Source organism: Oryzias melastigma, linkage group LG7, assembly GCF_002922805.2.
Source record: "Oryzias melastigma strain HK-1 linkage group LG7, ASM292280v2, whole genome shotgun sequence".
Lineage (NCBI taxonomy): Eukaryota > Metazoa > Chordata > Actinopteri > Beloniformes > Adrianichthyidae > Oryzias > Oryzias melastigma.
This window is the reverse complement of record NC_050518.1, coordinates 4596727-4615952: the sequence shown is the minus strand read 5'-3', so window position 1 is coordinate 4615952 and position 19226 is coordinate 4596727. Positions and strand designations below refer to the sequence as shown.

Sequence of the window (19226 nt, the reverse complement as noted above, 5' to 3'; positions counted from 1 at the left end):
AGACTCATAATATGGGAATTTTCTCCTATTATAAATAATTTCTGGATGTTATTTGGCAATATAACGCTTTAAAAGATGTAAGTACTGTTTAATATTTTACAATATCCCGCAGTTTGAATCATTTTGACTATAAAAAGTAGATTAGTAGGCTGCTTGTTTTTGTAACATGTTTAGTGGATGTAGTGTAGATCTATAATTGTTTTATACAGTAGAGGAGCACCAAAGAACAGTGTTTTTGAAAGATTTTTATGTGTTTTCCGTAATAGTTTGCTGTCAATTATTAATCCTATTTAATCGGATTTATAGACTTTCAAAAGTCAAAGGACTATAAGATGCTTTCCTGCACTTTATTTAAATGAATCGTGGATTGGACTAACTATAAGCCACTCTCTGAAAGCAGCAGTTTCGGGTTTAAGAAAAGCTTTGTCTCGTGGAGGCACGCTCTCTCAATCGACTCATTCACAGAGCAAAAAATTAATATCTGCATAGAGGTAATTGCTCATCAACAGGCAGAGCAGTAGTCGTGAATTTGATTGGGTTTTCAGTAGCCAAGTGGAACATTTATCTCAACGGGCAGAAATGACAGGAATCCATGCAGGAGAAATAACCTGAGAAAACCCTAGAAAGGACTGTTGATGTCGTTGCCGCCTGCAGCTCTGCCCAGAGCAGAAATACAGCAGCAGCATCAACGCTGAGTGACTGATGGAGGATTCTTTTTACAGCATGAGTGCTAAATGGAATTTACCTGAGGGAAATCTGATAAACAAACGATGAGCAACTTAAGTCCTGAAACATTATTTTTCAGTCCCTGTACCACAAACCACAGTCAGGAGGAGCCTAACAACCCCGAGCCCACCAGCTCAGCTGGAACTTCAAACCGTGATGCTGCATTCGCTCCACACAGCACAGGCTCTTGCCCACGGCTTTGTGGAATTCTCACAGGAAGCTACGAGGAGAAGTGAGGACACAAGATTAGAGATGATCTACAGTGAAACAAAAACATGCGTCCCACAGGTCCAAAGAGAAGCCTTTGATCCTCTTCCTGTTAATTTCATCATCCTCTGAAAGTTTGTTAAACGAGCTGTGCTGAAACCAGCAGGACAGAGATGTGGATTGTGTTTTTTTTCCTCCTTTATGGAGCAAAAAACGTGAACTATAACTTCTGAGTCATAAAGCATTTCTACAGAGAATTGACTGACAAATGACAAAAGATTTATGCAGCACTAACTGATGAAAATACGACCTCATCAGCAGGCAGATCTTAAAAAAGTTTTATCTGCCAAAATCCACTGCAGCTTAAGGGGAGTTTTTGTGCTTTTTTTGTTTTAAAAATATTGTAATTATAGTCTACAACTTTTTTATATAAAAAAACAAAATTATGTTGTGCTGATGGTGATTAATTTTTTAATCCACAGGAGACATAAATGAGGCCTCCAAGAAGGAGCAAATGTTTTAACATCCACACTAATTAATTATATGTTAAAAATGTATGAAGTGCTGTGTTTTCATCCGTTTAGCATGAGGCACGAAAAACATCAAAGTTTCTGTCCTCTGGCCCTAAATAAAGATCTTTTTATAAGCAACTTTGGAGTCTGCTGCTAGACTCCAGTCCTTGTTTAACTGTGTTTTACTAAGTTTTTAGTTATTATTTTATGATTTTATTACCACTCTGTGTTTTGATTTGATGCTCCTTTTTGTAAAGCACTTTTTCATTCTTTTTTATGAAAAATGCCATAGAAATAGCATTATTCTATTCAAAGATATTCTGTTTTTTCTCACACAGAGTCAAAAATAAGCCAATTCTTGGTTGCGCAAAGTCAAAACAAAAATGATCAAACAGGTATTTATATCTTAAGATTCCTTTAGATTTCTGCTGTAGTTGGATTTAAAAAGTCCTATAATCAGAGTTTATGTTCCTGAATTATTGTTCTTTGCACAAATGTTATATTTGTAAGATTTTGATTTACCGTTGTATGTAACTTTTAATTTCTACTTTCATTTTTTCTGGGGCTCTGCCCATTTTATTAATCACATGTCATCACTTTATGATGACGTGTGCTGCTACCGCTTGGCCAGGTCGCCCTTGTAAATCAGATCTTAACAGATCTTTTATCTAGTTAAATAAAGGCAAGAAAAAAAATATCAAATTCAGAAAAAAATCTCTGATTTCAAATAAAGTTGATTTAACTTCTCTTTTCTTTACAGCACCAGTCTCCAACCTTCAAAGAGCTAATCGGGTTGATTTCTCACCAACCACAACTCAGCGGGAGCCACGAAGTCTTCCAAATATAAAACTCTTCTTTGTATTCATGTTATTTTTACTATTATAATAAAAATCAACAAATTAAAGTTATTGTGGATAAATAAACATAAACAAAAATGAAAATAACATATTTTTTCTAAATATGAAATCAGATATAACTTTTGCCATGAATCCCTTTCAAAATAAAAGACATAGGATCATCTTAATCCAACAAATGTTGTATTAGGTAGTTTTAATGTCAGTGGTAATTTAAAAGAGTATATAGAGTTTATTTTATAAATTTTAGAAAAAATTCTTAAACTTAGCAATGTAGAAATATTTCAGAAGTAAATTGTGACCCTTACTGTGTTTTTCTGACCATAAGGCATAATTAAAACCCTTGAAACAATCTGCTTTCTAACCCAGCTTGTGTGAATCTTGATTGTGCTTACAGACCTCGACATTGGTACACGATGATCTGTCTAAAAGTTTTAGGACAACTACGAAGTTGTAGTGTGCGACTGATTGCCGGAGCATTGTGGGTACCGTAGTCAGGAACCTAGTGGAGTGAAACGTACTATTCTTCAAACGTTTGTGAATGACTTGGATAAAGTTTGCTTTGTTTTGATTGATGTGCCTCATAGTCCGAAATAAAGGCTACTTTTTAAAATGAAAAATGCCTCGATTTTCTTCAACCAGAGAGCCACAATGGAGGAGTCAAAGAGCCACATGTAGCTCCGGAGCCTCAGGTTCCTCTACAGCTTTTCTCAAAATCATCATAGTCAAGATTTCTTTTTTTTTAGTCTCATTAAAATAAGAAAATTATTATTAACACAGGTCAAAAACTTTTGGTTTAAACTCTTTTTAGTTAGGAAAACTTGATTTAAGACTCGAAAAACTCTGAAATGAAATGTTCGTGAAACATGAAAACACTTTGGAAACATAAATGTAGATTTATGTTCTTAGAATAAATTTAGTTTTCATGAGGTCAACGTGTACCAAGGTTGAATTCTCATTTTGTTTAAAAATGAGTCATTTTCACTTACTACACTCATTTTTGTCGCTATAATCAAAATGAGCTACGATAATTTCCATGCAGAACTGACAAAAACGAATACTTATTATTAGGCTGTTAAATAATTCTAACAACTTTTTAAATCTTATTTTTCCCTATGTGAATGCTCAAGTGGAACTCTACATTTTGATATCTCATTAAATGGTTCCTTCTTGTTAAAGTATTGTGGATTATACTCATGAATCCTCTCAATTTGTTCAACAAACAAAAACTGTTCTGACTTTAACGTAACCTTTTCTTTTTTCAGACGTTTTCCAGCCAGCACGACTCAAGCACAGCTCTGGAATAAGCTGTGCGCTCATCCCTGCATGATCCAGTGGTGCGGCACCATTGTTGAAACGACTTCTTCCCCCTCTTCCGTGCTGTTCCTGTGGGAGCGTAAACGACACCATAACGAGAACATAGATCCATTTTTAATGATCCATTGGCCCCTTTTATTGCAAACTGTTTTCTTTTTGTCTGTGGTTGAGTGTGTTTCTAAAAAATGTGTTTTGCTTTGAGAGGTGCTTGTGGATGACATTTTCTTTTTGTGTGTGAGTGTGCCCACACATGTGCCACATTAAAGCACATACACCTGACTGCTGGTGTGTGATAGAGACACTGAGAGACATAATCTTCCCTTTTTCAGAAATGTAATCCTCCAGGGAGGAAAGCGTGAAGGAAGAGAACGATTTGAAACTTTATTATTCCAAAGCGAATTGCAGCAAAGCAATCCAAAGACAGTTTCTGAGGAATCCAATAAATCCAAACTCTAGACGTTCTATTTGGATTCAATTTTACAGAATTTATGGTCTCAATTTATGATACAATATATCCAATCATCTTTTGATATTTTCTAAATGTGGTCTTTTAATTATGATTATGCTCTTTTAGTCATAATATCTGCAGAGCGGCAGCAGTTTATTGGAAATCCGAGTTGTGGGTGGGACTTTTGGCATGAAGCAAGCCTGCCCTCATTTCCCATCATCCCTTTATTAACACTCTCTCCCACTAGCTTACAGCCCCTCACAACCTAAACCTAAACGGCGAGCAATATTGAGGTATCTAGTTATACAGTTTAGCAAGGAAAAAGAGACTTGTCTGTAAGGGGATGCATCAGAATGGAGCAGAGCAGGGAGCTAGGAATGTGTTGCCCTGCTTTATAATGATTTGAATAAGGAAATGCTCAGAAATACATTTTTTAGCTTAATTTTCTTTACACATGAGAAAAATGCCACTAAAATATGTTTAAAAAAACACAAATTTCTTTTACGTTTTTCACAGAGAGATGGATTTATAGAAGAAATCAAGAGGAAGAGACAACCCAGGATGGTTGCAGCTAATGTGTAACGCTAGAGCTGGTTATTCACGCAATTACACCCAGACACGTACAGTCATCTTGTTCACAGTTTCGTCAGGGGGTAGAGTCTGCCTCCTCCCTGCAGCAGGCTCCTGCTTCTCCCTCCTCCTCCTCTCCCTCTCTGTTCATGCTGTGCTTGCTCTCCTTCTGAGCCACAGCGGAGCAGGCTGAGAGCAACCCCAACACAGATCCACCACCAGCTGAAGACTCGGACGGCATCTCAGGGCGGGCAGACTCCAGACTCATCCACAAGTCAGCCTTCAAGCGAATCGCAGGGCGTCTGACAGCTCAGTTAAAGAGGCAGGGGAGGTCGTGAGGAGGCTCAGCTGGGATCAGAGTGAAGGGGCAAGACTCCAGTCTAAAAGTGCAGTTGGAGGCTGACTTTTTCCCTCTTGAAGGACGGTTTTATCTCCGAGAAGCTCAGTTATGGAGGAGACTCTCACCTGCAGCCGAAGCCCCTTCTCTCAGGTCTTTGGGCGTCAGGGTCAGCTCATGCGAGCCAGTGAGTTCTGACACTAGACTCTTTTAAAATTTCCCATGATGCATGCATTCTAGTAATTTATAAGTACTCAAAAAATGTATAAACACAAAGGTGTTTGGAGGAAATTATGAAGTATGTCACTCTTTTTTCTTTTTCAATTTTATCATCTTTTACTTTTCCATTTTTATTGTATAACATAAAAAACTCATATCTATTCCATCTTGTAATGGCAGCATGATTCCTCCAAGTGTTATTATTTATGAAGGACTTTTATTGTGGCGTGATGCGGTGTGACAGTAACAGAGGTGTTAATGCTGATGGAGCATGAAGGAGCTTTCAGGTGTGAAAACGTTTGCGGTTACATCACTGGCTGACTTTCCACCTTTGATCTCTGTGTGACTCTTATGCCGCCGGTCTGAAAGGAAACATGTCAACAACAGGCCAAAAAAAAGAACAAAAAAACATGTGTAGTGTAATCCAGAGAAACAGCCTGGCAGCAAATTCCTTTGTTGCATTTTTTATGCTTGTGGATAAGCCTGAGAGGTGTCTCCTTAACTTTATTACACAGGAGTGGTTATTGCTTTTCCGCTTGGTGGGAAAGTCTCCTTATAATGCACCATGGCAGCTGAGAGATGAAAAAAAAATTACAGCAGCAAATGATTAGATTTACATAAATGGTTGGAGTTTATCTGAATTTTTAAAGCCTTTTTTTTCTTTTTCATTTTGCGCCCCAGACACGACAGCCTACCTCTGCATGTGATTAAGCAGATTCTTTTTAGTGTGTCTTGCATGAGACGACTTGAAAATCGGATGTTCCTGGAGGAGGAATAGAGTTCTGCTTGACAAAACCTGCGTGTAGTATTTTTGAGGGGAGTGTTAAAAAGGTGTCCTGAGAGCAGCAGCCTTCAGCGGAGGCTGACCTGATAGGGAGCAGAGTGAGTTATGACTTCTCATAAGCTCACTGCAGAGCATGTACAGGCTGGAGGTCTTTGTTCAAATGTGTTTTTAGTTATTTATAGACTTTAGAAACATTGTATTCCTGAATAAATAATGGACTTTAGCACCTTTCCTGAGTTCTTAGAAACACACTCCACTAAAATTGGGTTTTTGGTGTTTTTAACATGTTCCTGTAGATTTTTTTTCTAATGATGGAGGACAAAAACAAAATAATTTAAGATTAAAACTGCATTTCTGAGAACTTTTTTATTCAAATTGGAGCAAAAGCTTTAAGTTATGACGTAGGAACTGACACAAACTCCCTGCTCTGCTCCGAATCTCACACATCCACTTGCAGACAAATAGATCCATGAACGTCTTCATTTTCCTTGTATGAGCTGACATCTGGCTCAAAACTGTACTGCCAGATAACATGGATATTCTTCACCGCTAATCTTAGCGTGGGGGTGTGAGGGATGAGCTAGCGGGAGAGAGTGTAAACGCATGGATGATGGGATATCAGTGGAGGCTTACTGCTGCACCAACTGACAACTCAAAGGTGAATTTCTAATGAACTCTAACCGCTCTGTAGAGACTAGAAAACAACATAATCGTAATTAAAAGTCCATCAAGAACACTTTAAAATAGATCAAAAGATGATTGAAGTGGTACTATAAAATAAAGTTTCTGACTTAGTATTATTATTATTGGCCTTAAAGTGAAAATATCCAAATCACTCGACACAAAAACATATGAAAGTTCACAACAACAATTACAAAATCAATGCAAATAATAACAATACAACCCTATATTTTAGAAATCAAAACGAAATTCCAGAAACCAAAATGTAATAAAAAATAAATGAAATAAAAATGAAAAGTAATTTACAGAAATCAAAATAAAATGTTGAAAAACAAACAAAAAACACAAAACAGAAAAGGCAGGAACATCACTGTTTGGGTGATAACATTTTATTATTGAGTTTTTTCAAACGTGTTTTTAATATTTGATTACCAATAAAGTTTTATGATGAGTGTGGAGCATATCAGTATCACTTTGTGCCAAATAACTTTCAGTTAAAATGACGGACTAATGTGATGTCCCTACTTTTTCCCGTTTCGTCTTTTGTTTAATTTTTTTATTTAACTTAGATTTCAGGATGTCGCTACTTGATCGGTAACAGCTGCCTGATCTGTCCACGTAATCATAAAAAAGGGTCCACTTCAGTCAAAGCATTTTACGATCACAGTGTCAATAACAATAATAAGATATTTTAAATGCTCATTATAAAGAAAAAGTTTATTTTACTGTTGACAAAACAAAAGAAACACATCCATTTATTTTCTTAGTTATCAAATTATGAATTAGAACTTTTGTAATCTTTGAACAACAAACATCCAAATATATACACATTATGAGAGCTAATCTAATTCAAATTATGTAACTGTTGCAGAGTTGGCGACAAGAAGAAAAAAGGGAAGATTGAGTAGCCGTTACAGACACCAACACTTTAAATGTATTTTGTTTTCTTAAATGTTTTTGCTTTTTTACAAACCCGAAAAAGGTAAGTACTATGGGACATCGCTCATTGGCTGATTCATCATTGTCCACTTTTCAGTGATTTATTAGTGTGATTCGCACTTCTGGGCCACCATAGTTTTTGACATTCAGATGATCCGTTTGGTTTTGCTGTATATCATCACTTAGTTATGGTGCTTCAGTCAGGCTCTATGCCACACAACAAACAGCAAAACAGAAAGACTAAATGAGGCCACTACTGGGTAATTGTTTGAAAGGGGCCGACTGAATAAACTATTCATGTGGACATCCTCAGGCCGGGTTTCTTTACTTATTTAGTCTCACTTGAGTTAAATTAACTAAAACTTTCAGCCATTTTTCTTCCTCATCACATCTTCCCTCTTTGAGCATCATATAGGTCCCTCCTCCAGCATAGGTAGGCTGAATTAGGCCTAAATGCCAGTTTCTGCTTGTGAAATTGACATTTTCATTGCAAGTGTTGTGATGAATTACAGTCAGCCCCGCGCTTCCCCAACTTATCTATGCTCTTTGAAGCTTGTGCTGCATGTCTGCGATTTTGGAGGAGTGGGGTAGAGAGGGGAGGTGGGCGAAGGAGACGAGAGAGGAGTGTGGTTTGGGAGAGGGGGGAAAAGAAAGTGAGGAAGCTGCAAACCGTGTGAATAAGACATGGATTTTTTTTTTCCTTCTATTTTTAGTCACACGCTATTACACAGCTCTTGGAAGACTAATCCACAACAGTTCTGGTTCCGAGCATCACGGCAGTAATTGCAGAGGGAATTTCTTATTTTCTTTCTTTTATTTATTTCTCTCTATCTTAGGCTGTCACACATCCGTGGATCAGGAGAGCCTCAAATAAACCAAGTCCTGCTTGAAATGTGAAAGAAAATCAATTTCATGAGTGCTCCACGTGATCCAAAGATGTGAATATTAACCAGCTTCTGCTGGTACCCATGCAGGACTCTTCTTCCCTCCTTTTTTCATGAATAGCGTTCACGTGGCAGAGCCAGGTGCATAATCCTTCTACCATTCTCGGGCTTCATACTGCGCTCACTCTTGTGTTATTGAAAGTCCCTCAGCTGCTGCTGTTTGTTTTAAGGTTGTCAAAATTTAGGCTGTGAAACAGCTAAACTTTAGACTATTGCAAGTTTTACACTCAAAACAAAGACAAGTATAAAAAAAACGAATTTACTAATTTTAAAAGTAAACTGAACCATTAGAGTCACTTATGGCACATAAGCACAGTAGCTGGGTTTCCAGTGGTCTTTTAATCAATGTCATTTTTAGCCAAAAAAAAAAAATAAAATAAAATAAAACACAAAAATTATCATTTTCTAGGACTCAGTTTCTGCAGAGCGGCAGTAGTTCATTCGAAATTTGCTTCTGAGTGGTGGGCAGGACTGTAGGCATGAAAAAAGCCCACCTCCATTTCCTATTATCCATCTGTTTCCACGCTCTCCCACAAGCTTACAACCCCAACCTAACATTATGGACGCAGCAAAAATGGTGAGAAATATTGGAGCTATCCTGGCGTACAGAATTTACAGCTCAAATGAGGAAAACAAAGACGTTCATGGATCTATTTGTCTGCCAGTGGATGCATCAGAATGGAGCAGAGCAAGGAGCTTGTGGTCCGCCTGTAAGGATTGTGAAATTTGGTTTGTTTTTTTCAGTTATGTTATAGTTTTTGGCCACACCAGTTTAAGGTTTCCAATGATTCACAGCTGTCTTCCGTTCCATTAATCACCCTCACTCTATTTCAGTTATCAGCTCTTCCTCATCAGGTCATCTGCTCTGCTCTGTCACCCATTTTTGCTTCTCCGTGGTTATTTTGGTCAATTTATTAAATGTCAATGTATGCAAAAAAAATAAGCTCCTTTTTTAATCATGTTTTTTTCTTCTGTTCCTGATTTACAATGATTTGAATAAAGAAATACTCAGAATGCAACTTAAAACTTAGTTTTTTACATGTTTGTGCTCCATCATGAGAAGAATGCTACAAGAACATGTCAAAAACACCAAAAACACATTTTCATCAGAGAGAGGGGCTTTAGGGGGACTGTAATATTAGCAGTGTACCTACTATTGTAAATAACTTTTTTCTCATCTCAATTTTTTATTTTTTGTTTTAATTCAGTTTTATTTACTAAAATATTGTTAAAACAGACATTACCTTGATGCTTTTGCTATCTATACCTAAACAGAATAGCTAACGTTATAGAGCTTTTTTAAATAGCATCCTGTTTTACATTAATGTCATGATGCATTTCTGAAAAAGGACCGCATCAGAAATGCTTTTAGTTCATACACCATCCTCCAGACATATAAAAAGACTCAGTGTCTGCAGTTTGTAAGTTTGTAAAGGAAAAAGGGTTTTTCCTTTGAAGGAAACAGGACATGGCTACATTCAGATCTGCACCCCAGTGGAAGTGGAAATCAGCATGCTTATGTACCGTCACTTTTAGAATGACGCAGACAGCTGATACGAAAGACTTCAGTTTTCCTCCACCGGGTCGCCTCACGCATGTTCTAAAGCGTAACTGACCCAGTTCTGTGGTTATCTTGTGGGTCTGGTTCTGGGTGTGATTGGCGGTTCGTGAGTAATGTCTTTGCAGCATAATTCCTGATCCAGTACAAAAGAGAGCATGATGTTCTGACCTGAAAACAATTTTACTTTTAACAATGAAACTATGATTTCTAGCAGTGATCTACTGTTTGAGAATCTGAACTGTGTCTGGTTGAATTTGCTCCTAATGCCTCATCAGAACTGAAGTGAATGGTTGCTGAGGCCAGCTGAGCGTGATGTGAAATCTTCATATGTAACCACTGTAGGTGTGGGAGATCTTTTGGTCGGCTTTGAAGTCCTGAAATCCTCTTCTGCTTTCACCTCAATTCCAACAGGCTTACATGCCAGCACTTCTTTACTCGGTGGGTTTAACTAATCATTAGCTGACCTCTTTTAGCACGACTTGAGAAAAAATCAGAAACAACCTTTTTGCAATTTTGAAAACTTATATACCTAGAAAAGTTGCATTACCTGCAATATTGCTATGCTTTTTGCTGAAAGTAGTTGCTGAATTACTAAAGCTTTTTTGCTGATAATGACGACACAATTGACTTTAATTGCTGAAGGGATTTGCTGAAAATGCAAAAGCTATTTGCAAAATTTTAAACTTGCTGAAAGACTGGAAATCTTATTTTCCTGACCTAAATTTCTGAAAAAATTGAAGTAAAATTGCTTATACATGCCTACTACATGCCAATTTTGTAAAACAAAATTTAGTGTGTTGCTTAAATATGAGCTAAACTCAGAATTAGCCCCAAAAACCTGATTAGATTCCAAGTTAGCCAAAAAAGCTAGCATGTTTCTTAAATACTAGCTAAACTCCACAATAGCCCCAAAGTTCCTCGGTAAACTAAATTAGTCAAAAACGTTATCCTGTTGCTTAAATAGAAGCTAAACTCTAAATTAGCCCATGAAAACCTCTGTAGATTTAAAAAAAAAGAAAAAAATAGCCCAAAATGTTAGAATGTTGCTAAAAAAATTGGTAAACTCCATTTTTTTTTTTTAGAAATTACTATAAAAGATTAAAACATAGCCCAATAATATATTTAAAGGTTTTTTGCTTATCTACTTAAAACTATGAAATTTGAAGACTTTTTCATTCATTTCCTAACGGCCATATTTTTCTCAATATTTCAAAAACTTTAAAGTTTATGAATACCAAAAAATACAGGCAATAATGTCCTGAACGAGCTGATTGTTTTGATATCAAGATTGCTGAAATAGTGATTGAGTTTCTACGTGGCAGAAAACGTCCAGAAAGGAGCAGGAGAGGAAAACCATGAATCTGAGCTCTGATTGCAAAGATTTTAGCTTATGCTGCATTACTCTAAATCAGCAAAACATATTTTTTGATGTTGATTAGTTGTGGTATTTTGTGGCACAATTTATGTGTATTGTATTTTATGATAAAAACCAACACAAATGGTAGAAGTCAAAGGTTTGCCTTGCAAGGAAATAGTGATGAGTAGTAAAATAGGTCTGTTATTGACAAGTTAACCACAGATGAATGCAAGTCATCCGTGTGCACCAGCAGGTCGACATCAGGGAAGCTAAATCCCATCAGAGTCACATGTCAGATGCAAAGCTCTCACTCTGTTAAGTCGCTCGTGCTGGAAAGCGTAAAGTGTGAAAGAATTCCGTTTGAACTGATACGTATGGAAGAAAAGTCTTGTTTTGTAACAGTTTCTACAGCTCAGATATTTATTAATTTTTTGCAAATTACAGTTTTTCTAATGTACACATTCAGCAAACAGCAGCACATGCAGGGTTAAACAGCTGCTCAAACAGGACTTCTCTAAGTTCTGTAACACCTCAAATAAAAGCGTAAGCTGGCAGAAGAGGCTGCCTGTAGACTCAGCACACTCAGTCTTTGCATGTTCACCATCTCATCCTAATTCCATCCTCCAGTGAGCCCCGTTTTTTTAATATGGAATTTGTGCGTTTGCACAGCCTGGTACACTTGGGGCTCATTTTGAATACAAATTACACGTTTTGAGATTATTGCGATGTTTCTTTGCGATTCCTCTCAGGAGACAGATTCCATATCAGACTATAGTGAGCCAGGTAATGGGCTAATTGTATCTATGGGACAGGGAGAGCCATAAAAAAAGATTGCATGTGTGATACTCTGATGATTGTTTGTCCGTGGTGAAGACAGCACACAGCTTCAAGGCCATTCAAGTAGATTATATCAATACATGTGTGTATTATGAGGCGCTATGCAATCTGCATTTTCTTAACTTGATTTACTAAAATTTAATATTTTTTTTACATTATTATACCTACATGTGCTCTATGTTTGTGAAATTGCAGAAGTTGTTGCGTGCTTTTATTTTAAGAAAAACAGTTTAAGCTGTTTACAAGTTCATATGTCTCCTTTCTTTACATAATTGATGTACAGATTTGAATTAAAAATTACTAATCAGACTAATTTAATTCTAACAAGGCTTCTTAAAAAAGAAAACTTATTTAAAAAATGTTATTTGCATGTTTCCTGCTACAAGTATCTGTGAGATGTTTGACAAACTGCTTACCCGATCACATGCATTACTGTGCACCAGTTTTAATGCTCCTTTCTATAAATCCTCTCTTGCGGTGATGTTGTTCTGCCATCCAGATAATCCACGTCTGCCAGGATTTCTTCAGGAGATGAGAATCCCTCTAATCTCAGACGTGCTGCACACTTCCAAACCAGATGTGGTGTAATGTGACAAACAAAGTCATCTATAGGTTTAGGGTTTGTTTCCTTGTCACAATCACACCTGGATTAATTAACTAAAAGTCACAGATGTTTCTGTTTTACCTAATTAATCGTCTCAGGTTTCAGTTTGTTCCTGTTTTGGAGTTTTCATGTATGTTTTCACTTATTTAGGACGTTACAACTTCCTGTTCATTCACCTACATTCACTAAAATGGATTTCCTGGCAAATAACACAATTAGTAGGAGAAATAATTACCAATTAAGTGTACTGAACCTGAGATTGTAAGTAATTTCATGTGAGAAGTTTAATTTAGAAAGGACATTTTTGATCAAAATTTAAAAAAAATGACTAAATTAGGATGTTTGCTGTTTGTGAGCTAAAGCTCTTTTTAGTTTTTGCACATTTTCAGTTTATAGTTGTTGCATTGGTTTAATAAAGTTATTAGTTACAAAAGGTATGTAGAATCCTTTTAAATATTTTTGATCCACAACAGAAAACACTAATAGATTACTTTTTGTGATTTCTTTTAATTGTATCTTATTAATGATGAATCAGTGAGGATTGTATTCTCATATTTTAAAAAAAGCTTTTAACTTATTGTCCATTTTCTCCTCTGCACCTTCATTTTTAATGATTTAAAGATGTTGGAATCCTTTGAACTTTGTAGCAGATATGAAGACAGAAATCTGACTTTAGAGAGTCACTTTTCAATTATCATCCAGCATATTTATGAGCAGTATTTTAATTTTGAAATAACTGAGTCATGAAAAAGAGTTCTTATATCTTCTTCCACTTATGGAAAAATATATATTTTAGGTGATTTGTCTCTTTTAATTACTTTATCTGGATGAATGTTCACTGTCAAAAGCAAAATAGGAAATTTGATACGTTTTTTTATTTTCATTTTCTACAAAAACAATCCCCCTTTTACTTTAAAATACCTGTAAAATTTAACTTTACATATTTTTTTTTACTTTAAATGCCTCAATTATAAAAATTAAAATGTATTAAAACATTCAAATTTTAAAACAAAACACAACTTTAGTTAGCTATTTTTCAATCATATTCTATATCTGTACAATTGACTTGATGACTTTGCTCTTGGTAGTATTTTAGGATTTTATCACATTTTTTTCACAAAACAAAGGCCTTTATTCCTTTTTGAGCATTTTTAAAATCTTTTCAATATCGTCTCGCTGTTCAATTTAATGCAACAGTTTATTTTATGTACAGCTTTGATCAATTGATGAATAATTTCTCTTTCTTTTGTTTGTGATCAAGAAACAAACTTCCTCTTATTTGGTAGCTGAGGCAGAAAACCAGAGTTGATAACAAATATAATCTCAAATTTAACAGAAAGATGTTGTTGTTTCTCTTGTTTTATTTTCTATGTCAACATTGTTTAACCTTCTCATACTTTGATGGTTGATTTTTAGATTTTCTGCTCCAAATGTCCAGTTCCTGGTGTTTAAGATTCATGTACTTTATTTAAACTTTCATGGATGTCCACTTTAGTTTTTGCGGTAATACGTGTTCTCATCTGCTTTATCTTCTGTCCTGAGTTGCATTTTGGCCCCACTTCAAACATCTGAACTAAAATGAGTAAGAACTAAACATGATTTTGTAAAAGAGCTTTAAAGATCAGATTTGAAGCTTTGCCATCCTCCTTGGAAGTCAGATGATTTTGCAAAGGTGTCACATTACTATTGCTCTGTTACCATAGAAACGACTTCAGGTTGTCAGCTTAGTATGGTAATGCTTCGGTTGATGGCAATTATTCAAAAAGTTGGTCAAAATCAGTGAGAGGAACCGAATAGACATTTTAGTTTCATGGATTCCTGCAGTTGTAGAAATAAAATGGATTATTTTATTTATTTATTAATTTTGAGATTGAATTTCCTAAAGATTAAGGGAAGCCATCCCTCTACTCAAAAGTAAAACTACAGACACATTGGGCATTTGACGCATTCAGTCCATGGCGTTCACACTGGGCAAGCAGGGAGGGGCTTCTTCTTCTTCTTCGTTACTTTTTCTACTGTTAACTAGAGCATTTCTGCCACCTTCAGCTGGAAGAGGCTTGGTGCGAAGTATCAAAATGTTGTAAACCTCATGTATCCTTCTCCACGATGTTTCCTTCACAAATCTATTCTGATATACAAAAGATTTGCTGTTGTATAATTCTAGCCAGGCACAAACTGCAATTATTAATTTCTCCTCCCTGACCAATTTTCAAAGAGTTGGATCTTCCATAAATTAAAGGGGACACCATCCATACATCACTACCAAATTAGAGCCCCTGATTGGTTCACCTGGTTAAACCTTTAAACTTTAGTATATATAGAACAAAATGTCTTTTAATGGTCTTTTAAAATGTGACTGTATAAGAGAACTGGACTGAGTGACCTCTCACCCCTGATATTCCAAACAGGAAGTATCTGCTGGATCCAAGAAGCCAAACTCCCATACACTTCTATAGAGAAATAAGCAGCTACTACGCAGTCATTCTTTCTGTCAAAATAACCCCTTTTTTCTCTAAAACCCCCTTTTTTTAACACGTTCTCGTAAATACTATTTTTTTTCATTTTTTTCTTTATTCAAGTTATAAACTGACTAATCAGATGCCTCAGTAAAAACATCTGCTTGCCCCACCTCTAATGTTTGATTGACAGGTTCTCCCGTGTTATCTTATCAGTGGAAGGGGTGTGGACTTCAAATAAGCTCACCCCTGATTGGCAACAGTAGTTGCCATAGAAACGTTAACTGAGACCAACCAATCACTGTCATCTGGCTACAAATAGTAGTGACTGATTTGGCTCCATTTCACTGGAGCCAGAAGTACGGATATTTTCTATGGGTGACATCACAGCGGCTCTGTCCAGTCCTCTTATTCAGTCAATGTGAGAGCTTTAGACATCCCAGAGAGGCATATATTTGCATTCACATAGACTTTTATGGAAATAAGTTGCTTAAGGGCACAATGCTGAGAGCAGTGTGAATGCAGCTTTATACTTGTTGAAGAATTTGATTCAAATGTTAAGACTGTGCATCACAGAAAATGGGTTAATAGCAAATCAAAATAGATTTCAACCTGATAAAACAGCTAAACTATATATATATATATATATATTTTTTTTTTCTGTATTTTAATCTCTCGAAACACTTAAATACTATTTTTTTTTTCACCTGATTTTTTTTTTTTAAGCTGTAAAAATGCTTATTTTGTTTTCTTAATTTTTCGGAGTTCTAGTTGTGTCGCCAAATGATTCAATGAAGAGTTGTTGATATTGAAATGTAAATTAAATATCATTGTGCATTCTTCCTACCTCTTTAGATGGTTCTCTTGAACAGCTTTTTGTCAGAAAAAGAACAGACACTCGTCCCCCATGCAGGAGATCAGGTAAACAAACACTATAAGGCTATCATTTACATTTCCCCTTCATTTGGGGTGTAACAAGCGCGAACCACAATAAGAGACTGAAAGGTTCATCAAATCAACATCTCTTTAATGATGGAATGAAACAGGAAACCTGAGGACACTGTCTAAGGATCAATGTTGAGTTAAAAAAGGTTGTTGAAACGCTCCGTTCAGTTTTAATTGACATCCTGAGACAAGTCTTCCATTATACATGTAATCCCTCTTGTTTATGTTTTGTGGCAGCAGCCGTTCAGGCCCTGCAGCCAAATCAGCAGGGATGACAGTGAAAGGAAATTGTCTTGTCATGCGTTAATCATCCCACCCTCCTCTTACCCACATTACAGGCCTCTGTGTTTGCACAGCATCACTCTCTGATATCCATCCATCTCTGTGTTCACAAATGTCTTTTAAAACCTTTTGGTGCTTCTAATAGTTTAATTTCATTTTATTTTAATACTCATCTTTCATAACTGAAGCATTTTTATTTGCTTTTGAGAAATCTTGCTTCAAGTGAAAGACCATATCGCACCATAACCGGTGGTTTCATAAATTCAGATCTTTTTATTGCTCATTTCTTATGCTGGATCATAAAACCAGCCTGTGATCTATTTGTCCAGCCTGTAACCATGTTATAAGAGGAGATCCTATCCGTAAGAGTGAGAACAGAGCGATGAGGAGGCTCATGGGAAGAAGAGGAGGGCATGTTTTAGGGGAAAGGCATTGTCTGCTGCAGGGAGTTGTGGGTAGACTCGGGGAGCCACAGCCAGATTTCTCTATCAAACACACGCCCACTCGGTGGCACGGGGATGAGCATACAGAGGCTCTCCGTTTCTCCCTTGATCTCGCTCTGTACAGCAGTAACAGATACGATTAGCAGGGATTTAATGAGCTCTGCAGAGATGAGCTCTCTAATTCACTGCTGCATCACCTCCGGGCTGCGGCTCAAGCGACCCAGTGATGTGTGTGTGTTCCTCACTGCTGCTTCATCGTCGGCATGTTGATCTCATGCTGCTGTTTTATCCATGAGTACGAAGTATCTTCAAAAATCAGATTAAAAAAATATTTGTTATTCCATAAAAATCTATGGAGCGGATTGCTAAAACATTTGTTCTCTTTTGAGTTCTTTAATGAATTTGCTAAAATGTATTTGATACAATAGGTTGTTGTGAAGATGTATGCTTTTCTCATGTCTTAAATAGACCAGAACCCTATTATTGTTATTATTATTAGCTTGCATTAAAGTTTAAATAACCTAAGAAAAGTTGGCTGCTTTTGAACAATATCTTTTACGGGCATCAATCGCAGTATTTAACTGCTACCACAAGGGGGCAGTATTGGACAACAGTAGGATTTTTGGCTGTTCTTTAATAAGTTAATCATTTTACTAAAAGTGAAATATTATTCAAAAATATTTAATTTCGTTTTTGATATAATTTCACTTTTTCAATATTGATTGCATTAAAACCGAAAAAAGTCTTTTACAGAATAAAAACAAGTTGTTTTTAATTATCCTATTTAAAATAAAAAAAATGTTGATTTTTCTTTTTTAACAATTGTTTAAATTTATTTTATTTTGTAAGGAAAATGGCAAAAGAGACATACACAAAAAAACAGTAATAATAATATATATATTTTTAAACTTGTCCAGCAGCTGACCAATCAGATTCAGCGCATTGTCCAAGTTTCTAATTTTCAGTCTTTCGTGATACATATATGATATACATAATTCTTAAGTGTTTCTTGCGTGTCTCATTCATTGATGTGTGCTGATGTCTGAGGGTCATCAAGGGTTTGAGCTGTTCAAAATTTTTGATCAATTGAGAGTTTTGTAGTTTATTGGCAGTTATTTCATAAATTATTATGGAACTCTTATTGTGCTTGATTTTTGCGAGATGCATAAGTAGATTTTTGGCTTTTAACTACCGTTCCACGCATGTTTAACTGACTTTTGAGGCATCGATGTATAACTTTGACGTTGTGTATACACAATAAAATTACATAATTGATGCAAAAATCACTAATGAACTGCATATAGACAGAGCAATAATCACGCATGAACTAAACACAGAACTAAAAAAAAAAATCTCAAAGTCTTTGCTTCACACATTCTTTAGTTTATTTGTACTGGAAATGAACTACTTATGGTGTTTGAGGGAAAACACGTTTGTGAGTGTGTTGTTGTTTATTGCTGTGATGGACTGACAAATCATGCAGGAGGAACTCCCTCCTTAATCCTTTAGTAGCTGGATAGGCTCCAGCAACCTGTGACCCGAAATGGGAAAAGGATGAGTTTAGAAGATGAATGGATGTGTTTATGTTTCCTCTTTTGCTGAATGAATGCTTCATTAAACTGTTTGCTTTTGGAAACACAACTTTCAATTCTCCTGAACGCTAACAATGCTAATTATGAAATCTAGATAATTAAAGGCTCAGCCAACTTTTGGCACAGTATTAATCATCTGTAATTTTAATTGGTCGAGCTCCTTCATGATCACATTTGTTTGTAATGTTCAGAGAAGGTTAATGTATTGTGTGGTGCAACAAAATGTTTGTATTGATTTCTGTGCACTGTCTGGCTGCTACAATCGATGCCTATGGATTTAAATCCCGTCAGTGGGGTTTGTTTACGTTTACACTGGTTCTATATAGACTGGAGTCTGTGCATTGCATGTTAATGAACACTATGGAAAGCTTTTAGTTCTAAAAAATCAAACCAGGAATGTGTAGTAGCAGTAATAAACGTACATTTTATCGACATTCTAGTGTTATTAGAGTCACTCCACTTGTGGAAACTAGTTTAAGCAAAAAGTTGTTTTCTTGTAGTCATTTATACATGTTTTTACACATGTGTATGTGCACATTTTAAACAAAATGCATGTGACATTTTTTATTTTATCTTTTTAAAACAAACATATTTACCATAGGATGGATTTC

At 36.0% G+C, this 19226-nt stretch overlaps 1 protein-coding gene across 2 annotated transcripts in view; it reads left to right on the top strand.

The window, feature by feature from the left end:
- The first annotated feature begins 4784 nt into the window (after nucleotides 1-4784).
- Nucleotides 4785-19226, top strand: part of kazna (kazrin, periplakin interacting protein a) — a 183220-nt gene continuing 168778 nt past the window's right edge. For both annotated transcript variants that reach the window (XM_024292473.2, XM_024292472.2), the window contains exon 1: nucleotides 4785-5158. In XM_024292473.2, coding sequence (XP_024148241.1) covers nucleotides 5083-5158 — 76 coding nt within the window. In that variant the 5' untranslated portion in view covers nucleotides 4785-5082. The remainder of the gene's footprint in view (nucleotides 5159-19226) is intronic.